The sequence below is a fragment of the Pristis pectinata genome, chromosome 22, assembly GCF_009764475.1.
Source record: "Pristis pectinata isolate sPriPec2 chromosome 22, sPriPec2.1.pri, whole genome shotgun sequence".
Classification (NCBI taxonomy): Eukaryota; Metazoa; Chordata; class Chondrichthyes; order Rhinopristiformes; family Pristidae; genus Pristis; species Pristis pectinata.
In genome coordinates this window covers 35,206,104-35,228,285 of record NC_067426.1, presented here as the reverse complement: position 1 = coordinate 35,228,285, position 22,182 = coordinate 35,206,104, and the positions used below count along the sequence as shown (strand labels likewise).

General features: G+C 42.7%; 1 protein-coding gene across 4 annotated transcripts in view; it reads left to right on the top strand.

Annotated features, from left to right (window-relative positions):
* The window catches only part of adgrb2 (adhesion G protein-coupled receptor B2), an 898,475-nt gene that overhangs the window by 719,325 nt on the left and 156,968 nt on the right, over window positions 1–22,182 (top strand). For all 4 annotated transcript variants that reach the window (XM_052036166.1, XM_052036168.1, XM_052036167.1 and 1 more), the window contains one exon: window positions 11,263–11,366. In XM_052036166.1, coding sequence (XP_051892126.1) covers window positions 11,263–11,366 — 104 coding nt within the window. The remainder of the gene's footprint in view (window positions 1–11,262; window positions 11,367–22,182) is intronic.

Below are 22,182 nucleotides of genomic sequence, written 5' to 3'. Positions count from 1 at the left end.
GACATCCTCTGACATGAGTTTGAATCAATAGTAAATTGCCATTTAGTATTCCAAATCTAAACAATAACAATATGTTGGTGTGTTCAGGAAGGAACCAGCTCTCTGTTAAAGCTCTTTTTTTGGTGGAGTGGGTACCTATCTAGACACCAGGAATATGAGTTGTCTCCTAATTATTACTGCCTGCTCCATTCTTCAGGTACCTACTATTGCCCTGTTTCTTCCTTATTCTTCTCCACCTTTTCTCCCAAGGGCCATCCATGGTTTAACAGGTGGCTAAAATATCTTGACTACAATGTACTGCTTCAGAATGAAAGTTCCCAGGTGCAGCTTATTGACAATGACTGTATCTTGATGGTTGTTACAGTCTTCACGTTCAGCGAGTGATAGCCTTTTTTTGTTGATAAAGAGGTCAAGGTTTGCACACATCTATCCTTCACTGAACATTTAGTCTGGGCAATTCTGAATGCCTAGTGTGCTTTCTACTCTCCACTCAAGGAGAAAGATCTGAATCCACTTCACCTTGAGTTGAGAGCTTCTGTCACATTGCAAATGCAGATGTGTGCTGCAAACTGTGAAATCTGGCACACATTAAGCATTGCTGGAGGCTTGTGCCCACTGCGACCTTCACCTACTGCAGGCGGAGCAGTCCAGACACATTTAAGTAGCTAGAGCTTTCCTGTAGCAGATGGCAAATTTCAGTGAGCACTGCTTTGAAAATCAGAGCTTCTAAATATGTTGGACATGTAAAAATTGTAGCATTGCTCCTGGAAGACTCTCGTTAGACCACTTCTCTCCCCTCCGTCAGTTCCTCTGGCAAGGAGACTTGACTTGGGGCCCTCTGTTCTGCTGGAATCTAGCCTGACCACCACCAATGCTGTTTTCTCTCCACAAATATATGATTAACAGAGATCCCTTTGGCTGTTGCAGCCCAGCTGACACAATTGAGCTCTCTTACAAGTCAACCCCCAACCAGCCTGTATTTAGTAAAGATCCCTTTAGTTCTAGAATGTGTGGGGTTTCGTTTTGCTTTTTGAGACCTGATATTTTTGTGTTTGGCCCACACTATTTCTTGGCATAAACTCTGAAGTTTTACAAGATGGGCATTAAATGAGCAGGGCCCAGTGGATGGCAGTGCAATGTTTTTTAAAGTTGAGAATGTAGAACTCAGGGTCAATGTTTAACAATAAGGGACCACACACTGAGATGAAGCAAAAATATTTATGGGATGTGAGTCTTTGGAACTTTATTCCCTGAGGGCCATGGAAGCAGAATCCTTCAGTCTTTTTAAGGTGGGGTAGCTAGATACATGATAAACAAGAAAGCAAAAGGTTATAGCAGGTAGATGGGATGTGGAGCTGAGGTTTCAATCAGGTTAACAAAGATCTTATTAAATAGCAGAACAGGCTTGAGGGGCTGAGGGGCCTCCCCTGTTCTCAATTCATACAGTATGTTTATATGCATGTTCATAAGATTCACAGCTGCGGTTGCCCATGCTCCATATTTTATAGAATCATACCATTCAACTATACATGAGGGACAATTTACAGTAGCCAGTTAACCTACCTACCACACGTTGTTAGGGATGTGGGAGGATGGAGGAGCACTTGGGGGAAACTATGCAGTCATGGGGAATGTGCAGCATAAAAGCAATTGGTTCCAGGCCTGCTCTGCAAAGTAATACATTCGGTCCTATTCAGTTACTCTTTTCTCGTAGTCATTCACATTAATTAATCCTGAAATGCCTATCCAGTTCCCATTTGAAACCTCTGATTACAAATCATAAGAACTTCCTTTGTAATAAAGTATTTCCTTACCTCCATTTTTTATTCTGTGTTCTTTGATTCTTGAACCATTCACTGGTGGTATTAACTTCTCTCAGTTTACCCTGTCTAAACCTATCATGAGCTTTTAAGCATGTAATGGGATGGAGATTTCTGGCAAGGGAAATTTTAGAAAGTTAAAGAGAAAGAACAATATGAGAATGCAGAGTGGTCATAGAATCGTACAGGACCAGAAGCAGGCTGTACAGCCCACTGCACCAGTCCCATTTTTATCCTCTGCACATTACCATCAACTACCCCTCATTCCCCCCAAGATCATACCAGTCAATTATACACCAGTTAACGTACCAACGTACACGTTTTTAGGGATGTGGGAGGAAGGAGGAGCACCTGGAGGAAACTATGCAGTCATGGGGAAATGTGAAAAGGTAATAGAGCAAGTGTTGCACTGCCTGTGGTTGACAGGTAAAGTTGAATTGGATTAGATTAGTTTATTGTCATACACACCGAGGTGCAATGAAGTTTACATGAAGCTCACAGAGTAAACAGTGTACCTGGTAATCATAAATAAAACAATAAATACAATGAGCACAAAACAGGAGAATGGTGCAAAAAACTCTGAAGTAATGCAAAAAAAATACTGAAGTGACAACAGCAGAATAACCGAGAGAGGTAGAATTAAGAATATGAGAGCATGTACCAACAAGAAAGGGGAGTGAAGTGGTGATTGGTTCAGGAGTCTGATAACTGGGGAAGAAGGTGTCCTTAAGTCTGAACATTCAGGCTTTCAAGATTCAAGAAGGTAGAAGAGAGGGTAATGGCCGGGGGGCAGGCATCCTTGACAATACCATTAGCTTTCCTAAAGCAAGGCACCGTGAAGATGGACCGGATGGAAGGAAGTGACGGACTGGGCAGTGTTTACTGTTCTCTGCAGGTTCAGTCAGTCTAGAGCAGAGCAGTTTCCGTACCAGAATGAGATGCAGCACATCAGAATACTTTCTCTAGCGCATCGGTAGATGTTCAAGAGAATCTTCATGGACAAGCCAAATCTTCTCAGACGCTCAAGAATATGCTGGTGCGCTTTCTTGATCATCGCATCAGTGTGGCAGGACCGGGTGAGGTTGCTGGTGATATGGCTGCCAAGGAACTTGAAGGTGTCGTCCATCTCTACAGCAACTTCGTTGATGTGGACAGGGTTGTGTTCACCCCCCACTTCCTTAGGTCAACAACTAGCTCTTTCGTCTTGCTGACGTTATGGGATAGGTTGTTGTCCTGACACCATGACACAAGGTTCGCGATCTCTTTCCTGTACTCCGTCTCATCATTGCCATAAGAAGGGCGCTGGTTGGTGGGAATGGAAGAATAGACCAGGGAGTCGTGAAGGGAACAGTCCCTGTGAAATACTAAATGGGGAGGAAAGGGGAAGATGTGTCTGGTAGTGGAATCTCTGTGAAGGTGGTGGAAATTGTGGATAATGATCTGTTGATTGCAAAGGCTAGTGGGGTGGAAAGTGAGACCAGGGGACCTCTGTCCATGTTCTGTCCCGGAGGAGAGGGGGTGAGAGCAGAGCCATGGGAAATGGTTAAGATGTGGTAGGGCCCGTTTCTGTGCTGTAAGACTGGGTATCAATATTTCTGGTATGCAGTGGATTCAATAGTTGCAGCTGATGAGCACTTCCATTTTAAGAGGTTCAGAGATGAACATAACAACATACAAAAAAAGGAGCCCCTCAATCCTGCCCCACCATTCGATATGATCATGGCTGATCTGCCCCAGGCCTCAGCTGCTCTTTTGTGCCAGTGCCCCATCGCCTTCAATTCCTTGATATTTCAAAAATGCAATAAAGGCCAATATGCCATTTGCTGACCCTGCCTGCTAACTTCTTGAGATTCATGCACAAGAATGCCTAGATTCCTATATACTTTGCTCTCTGTAATCTTTCTCCATTTGGATAATTGTCTCCTTTGGATTCCTCTTATGAAGTGCATGACCTCACGGTTTCCACATTTAACACCATTTGCCAAGTTTCACCTGCTCATTCTATCAATATCCTGTTGCAGAGTCACAATATTCTCATTCGCAACATGCCCTCGCACCTATTTTCATGTTATCGGCAAACTTAGATACCTAACGTTCTGTCCCCCCTTCAGGTCATTAATATAAATCATGGATAATAGACGGCTAAGAACTGATCTTTAGGGCACTCACATCTTTCATGTCCTTCCAGCCGGAAAGAGACTCATTTACTTCGACCCTCTGTCTTTTAAGTGATAACTAATCTTCCATCCTTGCTAACACATTTCCCTGTGTGCCCTTATCTTGTGCACCAGCTTTTCCTGTGGCACCTTGTCAAATGCCTTCTGAAAATCCAAATCCAAATAAATTACATCTATAAATTCCCTTCTGGATTCAATCAGTATTTGCCAACTTGAAATTTTGCTGGCTAATCATAAAACTGCAGTCAGAGTATATATAATGAGTAGCTGGTGTTGCAGAAGTACTAAGAACAAAAGAATTAGGAGCAGGAGTAGACCATAAGACCCCTGAAACATTTAATATGATCATGACTGATGTGATCTTGGCCTTTGCTGCTCTTTCCTATCTGTTCCCTGTGTTTTCCCTGTGGACTAAAAGAAAGCCTCAATCTTGAATACATTCAACGATTCAGCCTCCAGGATAGGAAATTACAAAGATTCGTGAGCCTCTGAGGGAAGTTTTTCCTCATTTCCATCTTCAATGTACACTTCCTTATTCTGAAACTGCGCCTTTTAGTTCCAGATTCCACCATCAGGAAAGCATCCTTGCAGCACCTATTCTGTCAGACCTCCTCAGAATCTTATACTAAGATCACCTTTCTCTTTTAAATTCCAATGAGTATAGCCTCAATCTGCTCAACCTTTCCTCACAAGACGTGAATCAACCTAATGAATGTTCTGTAAGCTGTCTCCACTCCAAGCATATACCAAAATAAGGAGATGGAAATTGTATACAGTACTTCAGGTGTTGTCTCAGTGATGCCTTCCCTATTTTTACATTCCACTCCCTGGCCAAAATTTCAGTTGTCTACTGTGACTGCATGTTAACTTCTGTGTCTCATGATTTCATGTTTGTTATTTTTTGTGAAGGAAGATTCTTTCTCACTTCAAGCTCCTGGCTGGCCTCCCTTGTTCTACTCTGCATAAAATTGAGGTCTTCAAGTCCTACTTACTCAGCACCCTCTGCCTCATTACCAACAATGGTTTTTGGTTAAAGAATGACCAGATTTTAAAATTCTCTCCTTCCTATCTGTGGTTTTCTTCGGTCCTATAACCTCCTGAGACAGCTGAGATGTTCTCATGTTGGTCTCTTCCCCATTCCTGAAATTAGTCAATCCACTATTGTAGCCATGCTTTGAGCTACCAATGTCCTAAGGTTTGGGATTCCCTCCCTACACCAATCATCTTTCCTCCTTTATGATACTTCTTAAAGGGGACTTAAAGGGGACTGTGAGGGCCATGGCAAAAATTCTGCACCCTTTTTCCTCCAAATTTTCCTGCGTCCTCACCACAAAATTCAGCACCAGAAGTTTTCAAAGGAAAATCTAAACAAGCCTGATGCATTTTGGAAACAAGTCCTGTGGACTGATGAAGTTAAAATAGAAGTTTTTGGCCGCAATGAACAAAGGTATGTTTGGAGAAAAAAGGGTGCAGAATTTCATGAAAAGAACACCTCTCCAACTGTTAAGCACGGGGGTGGATCGATCATGCTTTGGGCTTGTGTTGCAGCCAGTGGCACAGGGAACATTTCACTGCTAGAGGGAAGAATGAATTCAATTAAATACCAGCAAATTCTGGAAGCAAACATCACACCGTCCGTAAAAAAGCTGAAGGTGAAAAGAGGATGGCTTCTACAACAGGATAACGATCCTAAACACACCTCAAAATCCACAATGGACTACCTCAAGCTGAAGGTTTTGCCATGGGCCTCACAGTCACCCGACCTGAACATCATCAAAAATCTGTGGATAGACCTCAAAAGAGCAGTGCATGCAAGACGGCCTAAGAATCTCACAGAACTAGAAGCCTTTTGCAAGGAAGAATGGGTGAAGTTGCCCCAAACAAGAATTGAAAGACTCTTAGCTGGCTACAGAAAGCATTTACAAGCTATGATACTTGCCAAAGGGGGTGTTACTGAGTACTGACCATGCAGGGTGCCCGAACTTTTGCTTTGGGCCCATTTCTTTTTTTGTTATTTTGAAACTGTAAAAGATGGTAATAAAAAAGTAATCTTGCTTAACATATTAAAGAAATGTGTCATCTTTAACTTTATGCCTTTTGGAAATCAGGTCATCTTTTACTCGGTTAGCTATTCACAGTAACAGAAATTTTGACCAGGGTGCCCAAACTTTTGCATGCCACTGTGTCTTGGCTGATGAAAGCAAGCTTCGCATATGCCTTCTCTATGACCTACTTACCATACCTGTGCTGCCACTTTCAGGGATTCATTGACTTCTACCCCAATGTCCCTCTGTTCAACAACACTCCCTAAGGCCCTACCATTTACTGTGCATGTCCTACCCTTATTTGACCTTCCAAATTGCATAGCTTGCATTTGTCAGGATTGAATTCTGTCTGCCCTTTGCTCTGCCCAAATTAGTTAGTCAGAGGCTTTTCCCCAGGGCTGAAATGGTGGCCACAAGAGGACATAGGTTTAAGGTGCTTGGGAGTAGGTATAGAGGAGATGTCAGAGGTAAGTTTTTTACTCAGAGAGTGGTGAGTGCGTGGAATGGGCTGCCAGCAACGGTGGTGGAAGCGGATGTGATAGGGTCTTTTAAGAGACTTTTGGATAGGTACATGGAGCTGAAAAAAATAGAGGGCTATGGCTAAGCCTAGTAATTTCTAAGGTAGGGACATGTTTGGCACAGCTTTGTGGGCTGAAGGGCCTGAATTGTGCTGTAGGTTTTCTATGTTTCCATCTGATCAATATCATGCTGTAGCCTGAGACAATTTTCCTCGATATTACAAAGCCACAAATTTTGACATCATTTGCAAGTATGATGTCATAGATTAATTTTACAGTGTCTTGGGTACACAGAGTTTTTGCAAAAGTGAACATCAGTACTTAAAATTTCCAGACTAGTTCAGTTATTGGGCCACAGTGCTGAACCCTGTTGCACGGAAAGACAGGGGAGACTCCCTTTGATCCACTCTTTATTTTCCTAAACTTCATATTAACAGTTTTCAAAGCAACCAAATCGGACAAAATGTGACTTTTCTGCCTTGCAAGTTTGTAGATAATGTTGGACTAAATAGAACCTGAGAGAGGAAAAGTACCTCTGTGGTGAGGATGAATATCTGAGGGAAAAGCTGGTAGTTGATTTGCAGTTCAAAAGAAAATCTCAGACCAGCCTTTTTCATTTCCAGACTAGACTCCTCACTGTCCTTCTCTCCCACCCATCCACCAAGATGTGAACTTCAACTTGTCAGGTCTGCCCCCATAATGTCCCACTCATCTATCAGCTCATTTCTAACTGACCTGCAATGACTGCCTGTCTCTCACTTACTTGCCTCAGAATCCTTCCATGGCATTGTCCAAATGAATTTTTGTAGTCTTTTCCAATGTCTCGTCAACATACCATTACATTGCAATTTACCATCTCCTCTTTTTAGACCTAGAGGCTATTTTTTGTTAACCATGATAAGTAGTATCAAAAAAGATCAAGATAAAGCAGCAAATTCTTTGGATATCTCAGCAATCTCTGCCTCTGTGTGTGTGTGTGTGTGTGTGTGTGTGTGTGTGTGTGTGTTTGTGTGTCAGAGAGAGAGAGAGATGGGAACTGGGCAAAAAGCTTAGTCCACTAAGCTGCCATTCATCTGGCACTAAAAAAACAATAATATCTGGACCTGAGGGTAAATAGCCCTCAGGAAGACTTGGAGAATCTGTATTGGGAATGACTTCCATTTTACTTCGTAGAGTATTCTGTACAACTAAAATATTTTTTTATGATAGTAGCATTTAGGACCTTCACAATAATTCCTGTAAGTTGCTGGTTTGCCTTAGATTCAGATTTGTGAATATATACAAAAGTATTTCGACCAATTCTTTTGCTGCTGAGTCTGTGGAAGTGCACCTCTTAATGCCATACATACAGTGGCTAAATACAAGGTCCTTTCATCTGTGATACATATGGTAATGTATTCTACCTATTGGGGGCTAAGAGAATTTGGGCACTATCACCATGGAGTTATGGTTGCTGGAGATACAAGTTAGGTTTGTTGGGATGAAATTCAGTTTAAGAACTGATCTTTATTTTGGGAAGTTAATGCCGTTGAAAGTGTGTTTCCTAGCCAGTAAGCCATTATCCTTGAGATATGTTTTTTGAATGTCACTTTGTGCACTGCCTGTCCCATAGCTTTTCCATGCTGTTCAGTGTTCTATCGGCCCAACAGTGATGCATGAGTTAAGCATGTGTGCTGTGAATCCTTCCTTTAAAAAAATGGCAGCCTGTTCAACAAGTGTAACAAGTGTTCATACAGTGCAATTATCTTGGAAGAATATTCCAATGCTCTTAATCAGGTTAGGCCCCTGTTCATGACCATCATGATATGGGATGAAAGTGTAAAGGGATTGTTGATTGAAGATGACCTGGTTGGACCAGGTAATGGGAAACTGTTGAAGTAATGGAGGACATCAGATGTATCATGGATATAAGTAGGAACAGATGGGATGGAATCAAAGTGGGAAGAAATAAGTTTGGCAGGGCAAGAGCAGGCTGAAGCAATAGGTCTGCCAGACTTCCTGACTTGGACAGAAGGTAATATAAAGAAGCCAGAAAAGAACTCAAGAAGGGAGTAAGGAGAGCCAGAAGGAGACATGAAAAGTCCTTGGCAAGTAGGATTAAAGAGAATCCCAAGGCATTCTGTGCAGACATCAAGAGCAAGAAGATAACTAGGGAGAGGGTAGGACCACTCAAGGATAAAAGAGGGGACATATTCTTGGAGGCAGAGGATGTGGGCAAGGTCCTAAATGAGTACGTTGCATCGGTATTCACCAAAGAGAAGGACGTGGAGAATAGTGAGATTAATGTGAAGCGTGCTAATATGTTAGGGTATTTTGAGATGAAAAAAGAGGTAGTGTTGGATCTCTTGAAGAATGTTAAGGGGGATAAGTCCCAAGGGCCTGATTGGATTTACCCCAGGTTATTGAGAGAGGCAAGGGATGAGATTGCTGGGGCCTTTACCAAGATCTTTGTGCCCTTGGTAGCCATAGGCGAGGTCCAAGAGGATTGGAGTGAAGCTGATGTTGTTCCTTTGTTCATGAAGGGAAATAAGGATAATCCCAGAAATTATAGACCGGTGAGTTTCACGTCAGTGGTAGGGAAGTTATTGGAGAGGATTCTTAGGGATAGGATTCATGAACATTTGGAAAAGCATGGCCTAATTAGGGACAGTCAGCATGTCTTTGTGTGGGGCAGGTCACGTCTCACTAACTTGATTAAGTTTTTCGAGGAGGTGACAAAGGTGGAGCTATGGATATTATCGATGTGGATTTAGTAAGACATTAGACAGTCAACAAAGATTGGTGGCATTGTAGATAGTGTAGAAGATTGCTGCAGGATATAGATCAGTTGCAGATATGTGCAGACAAATGGCAGATGGAGTTTAATCTGGGCAAGTGTGAGATATTGCACTTTGGGAGATCAAATGTAAAGGGAAAGCACACAGTAATTAGCAGGACCCTTAACAGTGTCGATGTACAGAGGGATCTTAGTGTCCAAGTCCATGGTTCCCTGAAAGTGGCCGCACAAGTTGATAGGGTGGTAAAGAAGGCGTATGGCATGCTTACATTTATTAGTCAAGGCACTGAGTTCAAAAGTCAGGAAGTTATGTTGCATCTGGAGTATTGCATTCATTGCCCCCTTATAGGAAGGATGTGGAGGCTTTGGAGAGGGTGCAGAAGAGGTTTACCATGATGCTGCCTGGATTAGAGGGCAGGTGCTATAAGGAGAGGTTGGACAAACTTGGGTTGTTTTCTCTGGAGCAGCAGAGGCTGAGGGGAGATCTGTTGGAGCTTTATAAGATTATGAGAGGCATGGACAGTCAGTATCTTTTTCCCAGGGTCAAAATGTCTAATACTAGATGGCATGCATTTAAGGTGAGAGGGGAAAGTTCAAAGGAGATGTGCAGGGCAAGTTTTTTTTACACAGAGAGTGGTGGGTGCCTGAATGCATTGCCAGGGGTGGTGGTGAAGGCAGATACAATGGACATGTTTTAGAGACACGTAGGTACATGAATATGCAGAGAATGGAGGGATATTGAACATGTGCAGATAGAAGAGGTCAGTTTAATTAGGCATCATTAGCTTAATTAGTTCAGCACAACATCATGGGCCTGTTCTTGTGCTGAACTGTTCTATATTCTATAAGGTAGAACTGAGCTGTACGGAGTTGGGAGCTGTTGAGGGAAAATCTCCCAAGGAAATGAGGTCCAGGATTGTGTGGGATGTTTGAGAGCTGATGAATGGCCTCTGCAAGCAAGTCAGTTCACTGGACAACAACGACAGCACCTTTGTCGGCAGGATTGGTTCTTAGTGAACGGAGTACTGCAAGTTCAGAACAGGGTAAGTTAGATTGAGTGAAGGATCAAGGAATCAATGTCACATGAAGAGATCCAGAGAGGGTAAGAGGCCAGAGGGAGAGGTCCCGGTGAGCCAGAAGTCTGGAGTCAGGAGAAAGGATTTGGGTGAAGACTCCTGACCAAATAAATGGGCATGGAGACAGAGGAGGTAGAGATTTCAGCAAAAGTATGGAACTCACTCCCACAAAAAGCAGTAGATGCTAGCCTAATTAATAATTATAAATGTCTACTAGCTCAGAGTACTAAGGTATTTGAGGTCAAAGCTGGTGAAAATGACAGTGTAAACTTGTGGGATTGAATGACCTTATCCTATCCCATTTTTCAATTTATTAAAGCCTCTTTATTTAATGTATAATTATTTACATTATGTGACTAATGCTGGGAGAGGAATAGGTAGGGCAACAGAATATCTGAGTAGAACTAAACTTTTCAAAATTTGTGTTTGCTAATTTCCAGTGTAAAGGCATTAGAGATGCTGCCTTCTGGGATGAGGTTTCATTCCCGATTATCAGCTGTTATTGGATCTTATTAGCATTTTTATAGAAGCCAGTGAATTCTTGGACAATATTCGTCCCTCAGCCAACACTACCAAAGTATATTAATTCCTTATTCATTTCCCTGCTGTTGATGGGATATGAGTGCTGCAGATTGGTTGTTCCATTTCCTGAATAGGAATTGCTAAACTTCAGAAATAATTCATTAAGTGTTTTGACATGTTTAATATACTAAATTGCTACTTTGGTTGAATATTATTCATTTTATTCTTTATTTGCATTTGTATAAACACATAAATACTAACAGTGTTTCCTTGGATAATTTGACTTAATTTTGGTTTATTTTGACTGAATTTCTGGTTTATTTTTCAGAGCATGGATTTTACTGGAGTGCCATCAGTGCCATTGATGATTGGGTGTGGAATTGCCTGTATGGCCCTTTTAACCTTGCTTGCTGTGTATGCTGCCTTTTGGAGGTACTGTGCATTAACCTGGTAATTACAGATATAATGCTAGTTTTTAAAATTATATCATAACGATAGTCTATGTATAATCCTCGTCTTCAGTGTGCTCTGATTATATATCTTGAGGAGTTTTTATTCTCTTCTATCAAGAGTGACTAATTTAGTTACCAATGGGCATTAGTTTGAGTTGTGACAAAAAAAACATTTATCTCTGTTATCTTATTTACCTATTTTTTTCTGTTTAATTGCTTGTGATGATACCATTTGTTGCAAGGTAGAGGAACATGCAGAACGGCCTGGTGGATCAGAGGAGTTAAGGGTTTTTTGTTGAGCAAATGGAATTTAATATGTTATGATGAAGTCCCCAGATATCATTCTGTTGGATAGATCTTTTGTTAATGGTTGCACTATTTCAGCCATCACAAATTATACAAGGTGGATGAGGACAGAGTCTGAAGTAACTGGCAGTTTGTGTATTACTGCTAAGGTGCTCATGACAGGTAGAGTTGTGGAAGGATCTTTGTTTTGGTATAACTTAAAAGAATGTTGATTCATAAATAAATGTTTGACTTACAGTCATTAATCAGGAAATTTAAATCCATATGGTAGGCTGCTCTGGAAGGTTAGATGGCATGGGATCCAGGGAGAGCTGGCAAATTAGATACACAATTGGCTTGATGGTAGGAAGCAGAGGGTGACTGTGGAAGGTTGTTTTTTGGATGGAGGCCGTGACCAGTGGTGTTCTCCAAAGGTTGGTGTTTGTCTTCTATATCACTGATTTAGATGAGAATGTACAAGACATGGGTAGTAGGTTTACAGATTGACAGCGAAGATGGTTGTCAGGATTTACAGAGGCATCTTGATCAGCTGGATAAGTGGGCCGAAGAATGGCAAATGGAGTTTAATTTAGCTAAGTGTGAGGTGTTGCAGCTTGAGAAGACAAATGAGGGTAGGACTTCCACAGTGAACGGTACGGCCCTGGGGAGTGTTGTAGAACAGACAGACATAGGAGTACAACTACATGGTTCCCTGAAAGTGGAGTCTCGGGTAGACAGGGTGTGAAGAAGGCATTTGGTATGCTGGCCTTGATCAGTCAGGGCACTATGTATAGAAGTTAGGATGTTATGTTGAAGTTATACAAGACTTTGGTGAGGCTGCATTTGAAATAGTGTGTTCAGTTTTGGCCACTCTGCTACAGGAAAGATGCCATTAAGCTGGAAAGAGTACAAAGGAGATTTACGGGGATGTTACTGGGACTCAAGGGACAGGGTTATGGAGGAAGGTTAAGCAGGTTGGGACTTTATAAGATCACCTCTCATTCTCCTACATTCCAATGAATAGATGTGTACAAAATCATGAGGGGCATAGATAGGGTGAATGTGCACAGTCTTTTCCCCAGGGTTGGGAAATCAAGAACTAGAGAGCATAGGTTTAGGGCGAGTGGGAGAGACTTAATAGGAACCTGAGGGGCAACTTCTTCACCCTGAGAGTGGTCAGTATATGGAATGAGTTGCCAGAGGAAGTGGTTGAGGCAGGTACGTTAACACCATTTAAAAGGCACTTGAACAGGTACATGGGTGAGAAAGATTTGGAGTGATATCAGCCAACTGCAGGGAAATGGGACAAGCTTAGATGGGAAATCTTGGTTGGCATGGACCAGTTGGGCTGAAGGGCCTGTTTCCGTGCTGTATGACTGACTAAATCCAGCAGGTTAACACAAGTAGTGAGTGATTGTATTCCATAGATTAGTGTTATATGATAAAGATCACAATCACAAGAAATCTTTGTAGTCTTTTGTTTGTGCTATATGAAGCTATAATATTAAAAAGATTTGTCTGTGGGTTTAAAGGTTTGTCTCTCTGTACCTTTAACCTGTTTATTCAGTGAGATATTAGAGGGTAAGCAGCATTTTGTTCCGTGCTTACTATCCCACAGGAACAGCAGTTCTGCCCAGTTCCACGTTCTACCATTTGGAGCAATATGAAGAGACCAGTTTGTCACATACTCTAATTCTTAAAGGGACACACACCCAAAATTACAGGTTGCATTCTTCTTTGAATAATGGAAAATCCACATCCAGAACAACTGTCCAGTCTCAATATGCTTTACTTTGACAGAAAGTCCTCCAGCTTCTTGATTGGCAGGCAGTCCTTCCAGAACTCATCCAAGCTAGTTATGGTTCTACTGAGGCTTTATGCCAAGCTGTGATTCTCACTCGACAGGGTCAGTAGTGTACCCTTCAGTTTCTCTATATATGCTTCAATGAAGCATTTCTCTTCCTACATTGGCACCAATTCAGCCGATATGGAATGCTCTCCTCCAGTGCTCTTTGATAAGCTGGGGGTTTTTGTGCATCAAATCACCCCGGCTTCTACCATGTCTGGTGTCAGTATGATGAGCTTCACCCTCATTGTTTCTTCAACTCTTAGTGATAGCAGCACTATGGGGTCTCTGTGGAAGTGGTGCCTGTCTTTTGTCCACATCCATTTGTTCCTGCACTGATTTGCACTTCTGGTTTCCTTATTCTATGAAAGAAATCGGCAAATACATCTGCAAGTTATGGCTGATGTGATTGTTTGAGTTAAAACAAGGTTCATGATCTTGTCAGTGTGTCTTCACCTGCCCCACCTGCTGGGCCATAGAGTCAGTAAAAGCAATGAAAACAGTCATTTGGCCCAACTTGTCCATGCCAACCATGGTGCCACCAAGCTAGTCCCATTTGCCCACACTTGGCCCATATCCCTCAACCCCTACTATCCATATACTTAATCAAATGTCTTTAAATGTTGTCATTGTACCTGCTTCACCCATTTCCTCTGACAGCTTATTCCATATACATAGGACATTACAGCACAGGCCCTTCAGCCTATGATGTTGTGTCAACATTTCATCCTGCTCCAAGATCAATCTAACCCTTCCCTCCCACATAGGCACATGAATGATAGAGAAATGGAGGCTTATCTAAGGGTCTCTTAAATGCCCCTAATGTATCTGCCTCCACCACCTCTGCCAGCAGTACATTCCATGCACCCACCACTATATTAAAAACTTGCTTTTGGCATTCCCCGTTTACCTTCCTCCAATCACCTTAAAATTATGCCCCCTCATGTGAGCCATTTTCACCCTGGGGAAAAAGTGTGACTACCCACTTGATCTGTACCTCTCATCCTCCTTTGCTCCAAAGAGAAAAACCCTAGCCTGCTCAACCTATCCTCATGGGACAGGCTCTCCAATCCAAGCAGCATCCTGCTAAATCTCCTCTGCACCCTCTCTAAAGCTTCCACATCCTTCCTATAATGAGGTGACCAGAACTGAACACAATATTCTAAGTGTGGTCTAACCAGAATTTTAGAGCTGCAACATTACTTCAAGGCTCTTGAACTCAATACCCCAACTCATGAAGGCCAACACACCATATGCCTTCTTAACAACCCTATTGACTTGTGTGGCAACCTTGAGGGTATGCTGGACATGGACCCCAGGATCCCTCTGTGCCTCCACACTAAGTCCTGCCATTAACCTTGTATTCTGCTTTCAAATTCAATCTTCTAAAGTATATGACTTCACTTTTCCAGGTTGAACTCCATCTGCCACTTCTTAGCCTGACTCTTCATCCTATCAATGACCTGTTGTAACCTACAGCAACCTTCTACAGCATCCACAACACCACCAACCTTCATGTCATCTGCAAACTTACTAACCCACCCTTCCACATCCTCATCCAAGTCATTTATAAAAATTACAAAGAGCAGGGGTCCCAGGACAGATCCCTGCAGAATACCACTGGTCACTGACTTCCAGGTAGAATATGCTCCATCTACCACCACCTTATCTTCTATGGGTGAGCCAATTCTGAATCCACACAGCCAAGTTTCCCTGGATCCCAAGCCTCCCAACTTTCTGAATGAGCCTTCCATGAGGAACCTTATCAAACACCTTACTGAAATCCGCGTACACCACATCCACTGCTCTACCTTCAATGTGCTTTGTCACATCCTCCAAGAATTCAGATCAGGCTCATGAGGCACAAACTGCCCCTCAAAGCTATGCTGACTGTCCCTAATCAGCCTATGCTTCTCCAAATGCCCATAAATCCTCTCTAAAGATCTTCTCCAGTAATTTGCCCACCACTGAAGTAAGACTCACTGGCTGGCAATTCCCAGGGTTATCCCTACTCCCTTTCTTGAATGAAGGAACATTTGTCGTCCTCCAATCATCTGGCATGACTCCTGTGACGAGCAAGAACACAAAGATCAATCTTTTCCCTCGCTTCCCATAATAACTTTTATGCGCCATCTGGCTCCAGTGACTTATCTGTCCTAATGTTTTTCAAGTTCCAGCATATCCTCTCTCCTCATGTCACCATACCCCAGCATATCAGCCTGTTGTACACCATCCTCAAACAGCAAGGTCTCTCTCTGGTGAATACTGAAGCAAAGTATTTATTAAGGACCTCCCTTCCTTCTTTGACTCCAGGCACATGTTTCCTCTTATCACTGATTGGTCATCCCCTCACTCTGGGCATCCTCCTATTCTTCATAGGTGTAGGACACCTTGGGGTTTTCCTTAATCCTACTTGCCAAGGCCTTCTCATGCCCCCTTCTGGCTCTCCCAAGTCCATTCTTAAGCTCCTTCCTAGCTACCTTGTAATTCTCCAGGGTCCTGCCTGATCCTTGCTTTCTAAACCTCATTAGCTTCTTTCTTCATTTTGACAAGATGTTCTAAGTCTTTTGTCAACCATGATTCCTTCACTCTACCATTACCCTGTTTCAATGGGACAAACCTATCCAGAACCCTATGCAAGTACTCCCTAGACAATCACATTTCCTCTGTGCACTTCACCAAGAACATCAGTTCCAAATGTACAGTCCCAAGTTCCTGCCTAATGCATCAATTTCTCCTCCCCTATTAAATACTTTCCCATATTATCTGCTCCTATCCCTCTCCAAGGCTATGGTAAAGGTCAAGGAGTTAGGGTCATTGTCTTCAAAATACTCTCCCACCGAGAGATCTGAAACCTGATCAGGCTCATTGCCTAGTACCAGGTCCAGTATGGCCTCTCCTCTAGTTGGCCTGTCCACAGGCCATCAGGAATCCTTCCTGGACACTCCCAATAAACTCTGCCTCATCAAACCCTTTACACTAAGGAGGTGCCAATGTTAGGGAAGTTGAAATCACCCATGACAACAACCCTGTTATTTTTGCACCTCTCATCTGCCTTCTGATCTGCTCCTCAGCATCTCTGCTGCTATTGGGAGGGGGGGGGGGCGGGCGGGGGGGTGGTCTGCAGAATACTCCCAATAGAGTGATCACTCCCTTCCTGTTTGACTTCCACCCACACTGACTCAGTGGATGATTCCTCCAGGACATCCTCCCTTTCTACAGCTGTGATACTGTCCCTGATCAGCAAAGCCACTCCCGTAACCTCTTACCTCCATCCCTGTCCCTTTTGAAACATCTAAACCCCAGAATATCGAGCAGCCATTCCTGCCCTTGTGACAGCCAAGTCTCTGTAATGGCCACACTGACATAGTTCCATGTACTTACCCATGCTTTAAGTTAATCACCCTTGTTCCTGATACTTCTCACATTAAAATAGACACTTCAACCCATCCAACTGACTGCAGTTTTGCCCTTTCAACTGCCCATCCTTCTTCACTCTTTCTACATGCTGCATCTGCTTGTACACTAAATGCACCAACCTCTCACTTATCACTTGGGTTCATATCCCCCTGCCAAACTAGTTTAAACCCTCCCCAACAGTTCTAGCAAACTTGTCTGCAAGAACATTGGTCCCCCTCCAGTTCAGATGTAACCCATCCCTTTTGTACAGGTCATACCTTCCCCAGAAGAGATCGCAATGATCAACAAATCTGAAACCCTGCCCCAACTCCTCAGCCACATCAACCTATTCCTACCCTCACTAGCACAGGCAGCAATCCAAAGATTACTGCCCTTGATGTCCTGCTTTTCAGCTTCCTACCTAGCTCCCTGTATTCCCTCTTCGGGACCTCATCTCTTTTCGTGTCCATGTCATTGATACCAATATGTACCACAACCTCTGGCCGTTCACCCTCCACCTTCAGAATGCTGTGGACCCAATCCAAGATGTCCCTGACCCTGGCACCCAGGAGGGTGCCAATTACCATCCAGGAGTCTCCCTCACAGCTACAGAATCTCCTCTCTTCCCCCCTTTCTATGCAATCCCTATCACTACCACACTCCCCTTCTCCCCCCTTCCCTTCTGCTCCACACAACCAGGCTCAGTGCCAGGGACCTGGTCACTGCAGCTTTCCTCTGGTAGGAAATTCCCCCCCCTCCCCCAACAGTATCCAAAGCAGTGTACTTGTCTAAAAGAGGCACCAGACACTTGCCTTAGCCACCACCTCTTCTTACCAAAGCCTCAAGAGCTCCACTCTAACCCTGGCCCACTCCCAAAATAGCTGCTCTGCTTATACCTACGTTCCTTTTATTCGCTGCTGTTAATTAGCCAATTAACTATTAACAATTTGCAAATGTGCCTGTTTTAGACTGTTGCAAGGTGAAACGCTCAAGCGCGCACACACACACACAGTCTCACCTCTTTTCAAAGTTCCCGCTCCAACTCCTGACTCTGCAAGGTGAAACCACTTAGTGCCACCCTCTGCATAAAGAAGTTGCCCCTCAGGTCCCTTTTAAATTTTTCACCTCTCATCTTAACCCTATGTCCTATAGATTTTAATTCCCCTTCCCTGGGAAAAAGACTGTGTTCACCATATCTATACCCCTCATGATTTTATACCCCTATAAGGTCACCCCTCAATCTCCTATGTTCCAAGGAATAAAGCCCTAACCTGCCCAGCCTCTCCCTATAATCAGGTCCTCGAGTCCTGGCAGCATAATTGTAAATCTTCTCTACATTCTTTCCAGTTTAATGAAGTTTTTCCTACAACAAACCGGCCAAAATTGTAAACAATGCTCCGTGCGGTCTCACCAACGTCTTGTACAACGGCAACGTAACGCCCTAACTCCTGAACTCAGTGCCCTGACTTATGAAGGCCAGTGTGCCAAATGCCTTCTTCGCCACCCTGTCTACCTTCCAGTGAACTATGAACTAGTACTCGTAGATCCCTCTGTTCCACAGCACTCCCCAGGGACCGACTGTTTGACTTCCTAACATGCAACACTTCGCACTTACTTCTCTAAAAGCCATTTGCCAATCCTTGGCCCACTTACCTAGCTGATCAAGATCCCCCGGTAATTTTTGATAACCTCCTTCACTGTCTATGATACCACCTAATTTTGTATCATATGCAAACTTACTAACCATGCTTTATACATTCACATCCAATTTGTTTTTTCTAAATAATGAACGACAAACGTTCCAGCACTGACCTCTGTAGCACACTACTAGTCACGGACCTCCAGTCCAAGAAACAATCTTCCACCATCACCCTCTGCTTCCTACCATTGAGTCAATCCATTCAGCTATCTCCCCCTGGATCCCATGTGATCTAACCTTCCAGACTAGCCTGCCGTGCAGGACCTTGTCAAAGGCCTTGCTAAAGTCCATACAAACAACGTCCACTGCGCTACCCACATCTATCCTCTTGGCTACCTCTTTGAAAAATTCAAAGAGATTTGTCAGACACAATTTCCCACGCACAAAGCAGTGTTAACTATCTCTAATTAGACTTCACCTATCCAAATGATTGATTGATCCTGACTTCAGAATCCATTTCAGTAATTTACCCAACACTGATGTCAGACTCACTGGCGTGTAGTCCCTGGCTTGTCTTTACTGTCCTTAAATAATAGCACAACATTAGCCACCCTCTAGTCTTCTGGAACTTTACCTGTGGCTAAAGCTGAAGCAAATAACTCTGCAAGGGCCTCTGCAGTTTCTTTCCTAGCTTCTCACAAGATCAGGCCCTGGGGAATTATCCACCTTAATGCACTTTAACGCTGCCACTACTCTTCCCTGGTGATCCAAGACACTATTGCTCATTTTTCTCATTTCTTAATTGTCCATTATTTTCTCTACAGTAAAAACTGATGAATAATATTCATTAAAAATCCCGCCCATCTCGTGTGGCTCCACACGTGCATGGACATGCAGATCTTTAAGGGACCTATTCTCTACTTAGCCACCCTTTTAATTTTCATATAGAATCTCTTGGGATTTTCCTTAACCTTGCCTTCTAGGTCCACCTCATACCCACTTTATGCCCTCCTCATCTCCCTCTTAAGCACTTCTTAAAGTCACCGAGCGATTTGCTTGTACCCGATTGCCTAAACCCATTGTATGCCTCCTTTTTCCTGACCAGAGCCTCAATATCTCTCATCATCCCTAAACTTACCAGCCTTGCCCTTCACCCTAGTAGGAACATGCTGCCCCTGAACTCTTGATATCACAATTTTAAAAGTCTCCCACTTGCCAGTCATCCCTTTACCAGCAAGCAGTCTCACCCACTCTACCTCTACAAGATCCTGCCTAATGCTTCCAAAGTTGGCCCTGCCCTAGTTTAGAACCTTAACCTGTGGACCTGTCCTATCTTTCTCCATAACTATTTTAGAACTAATAGAATTATGGTCACTGGACCCAAAGTGCTCCCCAACTGACTCTTCAGTCACTTACCCTACCTCATTCCCTAAGAGGGAGTCCAGTATTGTCCCCTCTATAGTGATGCCCTCTGCACATTGATCAAGGAAACTTTCTTGGACACATTAAACAAATTCCACCCTATCCAAGCCCTTTGCACTATGGGTGTACTAGTCAATGTTAGTGAAGTTAAATCTCCCACTAATAATTAATTATTATTCTTACAACTGTTCTGCAATCTCTCCACATATATCTGCTCCCCTAATTCCCGCTGACTGTTGGGGGGGCCGAGAATACAGTCCCATCAAAGTGACCAAAGTACATCTTTCTGGTTGACTGCAATGAAACACATTATAGCCCTCTTGATTCTCTGGGTTTAACAGCTTCAGAGCGCATTTTCCAAAAGATTTCAGTGTAATCATGTACAACAGCATGTGACTCTGTGGTTTTGACTACACCACCTCAAGCTTGCTCTGGTAAGCCACTACGCATAGTTCCCAAGTCAAAATGAAATGTTACTGGTTGCCCTTTCACAAATACCTTATCGTAAATAATTCCGGTTGATATTCCCTCCACGCCTCCACTAACCGTATGATTGCCTTTGTTACATTAATGGCCAAACGATCCATTTTGCTTAAATAGAACGATCCAATACCCCCTACTACTTTTCAATGGTTATCTCAAACTATATCATGTTTAAACTCGGAAAAAATTAGGGGTGGTACTATTGATCCTTCGCTTAAATTTGAGGAAGTTTGGAGTCCATTTATTCAATATTTTCACATGATATAGATCCCCTTATAATAACCTCTCAATTTAGAGGAACGGAGTTGATGACATAATATTGCTCTGTTTCTATTGAGAAATTTTAGTCCAGTTTTTGTTTTGGTTTTTTTTGAATTTTTTTTTCTTTAGCTTAGTTTGGTTTGATATATTGTTTATAATTTTTCTTATTGTTTTGGGTTTTTTTCTTTTTTAATATTTTATAATAAATCTTTTTCTTTTATATTATATTCATTCACTAACAGATCATTGGATCTACAGACTTTTTTTATACTCTATTGTTCTTTATGATTATCCATGTCATGATTGTTTTCCTGATTTTGTATTACATGTATAAACATTGATATATTAATCTGTATTAATTTGAAAACTAATAAAAAGATTGAAAAAGAAAGAAGATATTCCCTCCACAGAATTCATCTCATTTGGCACAAGATATTTTTGTGTTTAACTGGCACAATGAATCTGAAACCTGTCCCTGCCCCTGCATGGTTCATTTCATCTACTCCATGGATTTTTGACATCCTCTTCATTGTGTGCTATTTATAGAAATTATTTTCCAATCCACATCGCACACATTTTTTCCCAAGTGAATTACACTTATTTTTTCAGCTTCTCGTTTTGTCATCTACAACACTGGCAGTATCCAGGCCACCTTGCTTATATATTCTCTATTCTGCCTAGCACAGAATTATAGAAATGTACAGTACAGAAACAGGCCCTTTCAGCCCACCTCATCCGTGCTGAATACAATGCGTATTCGAGTTAATCCTTGCATTAGACCCATATCCCTCCACTCCTTTCCTATCTCTGCCTAAATGCCTTTTAAACGTTGTAATATTATCTGCCTCCAGTACTTTGGCAGCTCATTTCAAATATTCACCACCCTCTGTGTGGAAAATCTTACCCTTCAAGTCTCCTTTAAATTTCTCCCCTCTCACCTCAAATTTGTGCCCTCTAATTCTAGGCTCCCAGCCCTGAGAAAAAAAGATTCTGTCTATCCTATCTATGCCCCTCATAATTTTGTAAACCTCCATAAGGTCACTCCTCAGCCTGATACATTCCAGTGAGAATAAACCCAACCCATCCAATCTTTTCTTTTTACTGTGGCCTTCCATTCCAGCAACATCCTGGTGAATCTCTTGTGTGCTCTCCCTTCCTTCCAGTGGCGACCAGAACTCCAAGTACGACCTAATCAATGTTTTATACAGCTGCAACATGGCATCCCAACTCTTATATTCAATGCATCTGCCCATGTAGGCATGCATGCTAATTGCTTTCTTCACTACTATCCACCTGTGTCAACACTTTCAGGGAGCTATGGACCTGCATCTCAAGGTCTCTCTGTGCACCAACACTCCTGGTGGTCCTTACCATTTACTCTATATATCCTATCAGAATTTGACCTCCCAAAGTGCATTATCTCGTGCTTGTAAATTTCATCTGCCACCACCCTACCCAGCT